This window comes from Apteryx rowi, unplaced genomic scaffold, assembly GCF_003343035.1.
Source record: "Apteryx rowi isolate R43461 unplaced genomic scaffold, aptRow1 scaffold_212, whole genome shotgun sequence".
Lineage (NCBI taxonomy): Eukaryota > Metazoa > Chordata > Aves > Apterygiformes > Apterygidae > Apteryx > Apteryx rowi.
This window is the reverse complement of record NW_020448442.1, coordinates 28,525-33,617: the sequence shown is the minus strand read 5'-3', so window position 1 is coordinate 33,617 and position 5,093 is coordinate 28,525. Positions and strand designations below refer to the sequence as shown.

General features: G+C 56.6%; 1 protein-coding gene across 4 annotated transcripts in view; it reads left to right on the top strand.

Annotated features, from left to right (window-relative positions):
• TFAP2A (transcription factor AP-2 alpha) overlaps window positions 1-5,093 on the top strand; it is a 19,292-nt gene that overhangs the window by 1,973 nt on the left and 12,226 nt on the right. Inside the window, exons 1-2 of one of the 4 annotated variants that reach the window (XM_026064270.1) lie at window positions 1,217-1,267; window positions 2,182-2,205. In XM_026064270.1, the coding sequence (XP_025920055.1) occupies window positions 1,217-1,267; window positions 2,182-2,205 (75 nt within the window). Of the gene's footprint in view, window positions 1-1,216; window positions 1,268-1,467; window positions 1,490-2,181; window positions 2,206-2,663; window positions 2,689-5,093 lie in introns of those variants that run through there. The other 3 variants (XM_026064272.1, XM_026064271.1, XM_026064274.1) reach the window with 3 other exon arrangements.

Here is a 5,093-nt window from a genome sequence, read left to right as displayed (position 1 = left end):
GACGTCAGCGGATAGCCCTGGGCATGGGCTCCCAGGGCGAAAGAGCAGGCTTCCCCGTTTGTAGTGGGAAATTCTCCCTGCTGCACATCGGGGAGCCGAAACCCGCAGGCGGGCGGAGGGGGAGGAGGCTGCGACCTGCGCGGGGGTTCCCGCTCCCAGCCGGGCCGGGGCGTCGGGCAGGCACCCTGCTCCCCGGGGCACCCTGCTCCCCAGCAGATTTGGGGGCCCGGCAGGCTCGGGCCCTGGTGCAGCCCGAGCGGCCGGCAGGCCCGGGCCCAACTGCGGCTCTCGCCATCTGCTTAAACCAGCGTGGGATCGGCGAGGAAAATGAGAGAAAATGAAGCTTTTCGGTGGATGGAGCAAGGCTGGGCACCTGGAAAAATGAAAAGGAGAAGGGTGGAAAAGAAACCCTAAAGGAGGGCAGAATGAACGCTCATTTAGCTGCACATTGTTAGGCAAACGAAGCGCCCCACTTCAGGAACAGCCAAAGTTTTATTATGGTCATTGTCGTGTCCCTTTGCTGAAGTGCTTGCAAAAGACTTTCTGGCTCCCGATACATTCACATCTCTGTGCACCTAGTTTTATCTGGGAGGTTCCGCTGTGTATATTTTTGAAGAGCAATAGCAAACGAAGCCGAGAAGAACACAACAGTTTGCAAAAGAAGGACGCTCTTCAAATATGCCCCCAAAAGATCAAATCAAATCCAGAGGGCAACAGAAGCCTCCGCAGACAATAACCTCGTTGGAGCTAGACACGAGCTGCATTTCCCCTCTCTTTGCTTTCTTTAAACCCCGTGGAAGGAGAGGGGAAAAAAAAAAGAAAGTGGTGACTCGGTGGCTAGCCCCAAACTGCACGCAGATGAAGCGACGGGCGCCTCTTTGATTTCCCTCGCCGCCCGTGTCCCCGGCGGGGCGGCGCCGGCTCCCCCCGCGCCGCTCCGCGCCGGGAGAAGCCTTTCTGCTCGTGGGGCCTTTATACCTGTGTCCGTGGCTGCAGGTTGTTGTGCTGGAGAGCAATTGGACTATTGTTGATATGCTAATGAGGCGATTAGGCTGTTGGTAAAGAGCTGGAAAAGGGAAAAGTTTCTACCATTAGAGGGAGATCTCCGAGCGCGCACAGGAGCTCGGCGAAGCCTCCGCCAGCCGCACTCTGCGTACCAGAGAGGCACCACTTTAGTGAAAGACAGGGAGAAACAAATCCTCTCTCACGCCAATCCATGAAAATGCTTTGGAAACTGACGGATAATATCAAGTATGAGGAATGTGAGGTAAGCGCTTTCCCGGGCCGGGGCAGAGTCCTGGCCCGCCAGCCGGGAGCGGGACGCTGCAGCAGCCATCGATCTTTGAATTTCGTTTAGGAAAACTTCTGCTCCTTCGCCAGGCTTCTTGGCAGTCCTGCAGCTGGAAAGGGGCTGGGGGTCTTTCCCCAGGAACTTCGGGGCTTGTGGAAAGCCGGCTTTGTCGGAAGTATATGAGGAAAGGAAAACGGGACGGAGACTGCAGCAGCAGCCTTGTCTATAGGTAGATCCTGTATAGATAAGGCTCTGTAGGATGCTACACTCATCCATATGGATGGATGGATGGATAGATGGATGGATGCCTGAATGAATGGACGGATGAATGAATGAAAGGGCAAAGAGACAAAGGGAAGAGAATTATTCTTACATGCTAGGTACCCGAGGCATCCCAATAGATTGGCTCAAGACCGACGCTTAAAATCAGCATTTTGGAGGTAGCTGCTGGTTTGATAATACCGAGCTGTGCTTTTTTTTTTTTTTTTTTTTCCGACGGCATAGTTGCTGAAGAGGTGACTGGAGTTCAGACGTGTTATTCCCCCAACCTCCTAATTTTCGGGGACTCACTCTCACGGCTTTGAGCAGTAATATTTTAAACTCTCGAAAAATTAAAAAACTACCTGATCTGGTTTTGGAGCCGTTCAGCACAGGTTGTGTGCTTGAGTGTGTGTATGCGCATCCATATTTTTAGAGCGAGGCGAGTGTCTATTAATCTGACAAAAAAGGAAAAGAAGACGAAAAAAGAAGAGTGATGCCCAGGACAAATGCCTAGCTTCAAACCGACGAATACTATTGTCACACGTTTCGCCAAAGTTGCCTGTGCAGTGCATTTAAACCCCGCAATAAAGGATTCCACTTTGCAAATGAATGTATTTATTTGGTTGCAGTCCATGCGGGAAGGCACCTCCAGCCTCGGCGGCAGCCTTTCCGACACACATTTCTGGGGAGAAAGGGGGGGGGGACGTTCCCGTCCGAAACCGCTGCTGCTTTTTGTGATGCCGTTAGGGTAGGAAAGGGACCGAGGACTCGTCAGACTCACCGAGGACTAAAATATTTATTATTTTTATATTATATTTATTATTTTAGTCCTGGATCGAGCAGTGCGGGGTAAAGCTGTTTCCCAGTGTGGGAGCTGAGCTCTGAGATCCAGCCGCTGTCGGATGCTTGATTTTTAGGAATGAGGTGTCAGGGTATTTTATTCTATTTTTTTTTAAGGCGGAAAAAGAAAATCCTCAGCTGGATTTAGGGAGAAAACAAGGTTTCGACCCGTTCTTCTCCCCAGGATCGGTGTTTAAGTGCGCACGTACGAGTGTGCCGATTTCATCGTAAATGGCTTTTGTTGCCTTGTGCTAATGGGACTTGCACCGAGGTGCTACCAAACACGATGCAGCGGCCGCTTCCCGGGAGCCCCGGTGGCTTTTGTCTGTGTGTGTGCGGTTTGTCGCCGGGGTTTTGCTTGGAAGCAGATCCGAGCTGCGAGGTGACTTGTAGAGGAAGGAGAAGCGAGTGGCTTTGCCCTGACGGGGAGCAGGACCTGCTTTAAAAAAAAAAAAGAGAGAGAGAGGAAAAAAAGGCAATAAAAATGCCAGCAGCCCTCTGCCCCTCCTCACGGCCCGGGGAGGTCATAGCTCCCCGGGGCCGGGAGCGGCGGTGCGGTGCGCGGAGCCGGGCGCCGGGGGAGCGCGGCGACACGCGGCGCGGAGCAGCGCGGAGGAGCGCGCAGCGGGGCCGGTCGGGGGAGCCGCCGGGAGTTGCACAGCCAGTCTGACGGGTTGTGCCGCAGCCCCGGCTTGTCTGGGCCGGGAGCAGCGCTCTCCTCCCTCTGCCCCGGCCCCCGCCGCCCCCCCGGCCTGCCGCCCTCCCCTCCGCTCCCCGCTGCCTTTTCCCCCCCTCTTTTCCCCGACGCTGGCGAGAGGCGGCGGGCGCCCGGCGGATGCCCCCCGGCCGTCCCGGCCCCCTGCCCCGGGCGGCCGCGGGGCTGGAGGCGGCGGCGGCGGCGGCGGGGGGCGTCCCCGCGGAGCCCACCCCGCGCAAGTGCGGCGGCGGCGCGGCCGAGGGCGGCAAGGGCCCGGCGGGGAGCCAGCAGCCGCTCTTCTCCCTGGCGTTTGAGGCCGGCTACGCGCAGCAGCACCAGCCCGAGGTGCGCCCCGCTCCGGACCGCCGGGCTGGGGAGGGCGCGGGGGGGAACGGCGCGGCGGGGAGGGACGGGGAGGGGGGAATCCCTCTCCGCCTCCCCCTCCCCTCCGTCTTTCGCCCCGCCGCCCCCCTCCGCACCCCCCTCCTGGCTCCCACCCTCTCCCTCTCTCCGGATCTCTTTCTCTTTCACTTTTGCATGCCCTGCAACCTTTTAAAATGTTGCCCCTTTCCTGTGATTCGTCAGACGCAGCGGCATGTCCCCCCTCTCGCTCTCCCTCTGCCTCTCTCTCCCTTTTTGTCTCTCTCTCTCTCTCTCCCTCTCCCCCATCTCTGATTAGATACACTGATTCTTCATTCAATGGACGTCATTTAGAACAGGCTCTGCCTTGAGTTGCCTTCTCGCTTCACGCTCGATTTCCAGCCATTCTTCCCTTATTAAGTATTCGTGTAATATTAATAGTCATGAATATCTGCTATTAGGAGTCTCCAGGAAGGCAGCAGATCTGTTATTAGGAGCTCAAGTGAAGCAGCAGCTAAGTCAAAGGAGAAAAAGAAAGAAAGAGACAGAGGGGGAAAAAAAAGGATTAAGAAACAAACACACACACACTAAAACCAAAAAAAAGCCAAAAAAAGCGCAAAACAAAAAAAGCCAAAAAAAAAAAAAAAAGCAACCAACTTTGACTCCTCATATCACGCCAGGATAGAGAGCTCGCCTTTGCAACACCAGATGAAGGGCAGCAGAAACCGGTGCAAGTTCTGATGGATTATCGTGGCGCGCCCGCGGTGCAGGAGCAGCCCCGGCGCCCCGGTCCCGCCGCCCGCGCCTAGCGCCGGGCTCCGGCCCCGCTCCCGCCCGCCCGCCCSCGCCCGCGCGGCTCCGCCGGGGGCTGCGCGCACCTCTGGTCACTTTCCTCTGCTTTTTTTCTGCCCTGACTTGTTACCCCCGACTCTTCGCAGATGTTAGTACACAGTTTTTCAGCTATGGTGAGTTGCTTCGCGTTTCTCTCGGAGGGGGTTTGGTGTGCTGGGTGTTGCTATTGTTGTCGACGGTGGCGGTGATATTCGGGGTTTCGCACCTAGCTTTCTTGAGAGGGCTTTTTTTTTTCTCTTTCCTTCATTTTTTTTTCAATTCGGTGGTTTACTTTTTTTTTTTTTTTTTTTTTTGATCTGCTTCAAGCGAACGGCAAAAGGCTTTGCTTGGACCCTACTGCCTAGATTTCTTCACCTTGCCACCTGCGAATGGGATATTTTCAGCTTTCTTGTCTCCTCTTTTCGGGATCCTACCTCCTTCCCTCTAACCCTCCTCCTCCTCCGCGGAGGCCATGCCTTTCCCCCGCACGTACCTGTGGGCTGCTCTGCCCGGGTGCCCCTCTGCGAGCCAGGAGTCGGCCGCGCCGTGCCGAAACGCGCTTGGACGTTTGGGTGCCGCTCGCCCGTCGGCTCGGCGCGGCTCGGCGTGTTGCCCCGCTTCCCCCGGCGCTGCCGCCTCCGCCACCTCCTTTTTTTTTGGGAAATCGCCTGCCGGCGAGCAGGGGGTTTCGGCGGGGCAGCGGCGCGGCTCTCCCCGTGGGGTGGGGGGACGTGGCCGTGCGATCGCCCCGCAACATTTACAAAACTTGCGCTGGGAGCAGCGGGTTTCTTGGAGCCTATTTCGGCGTCTTCT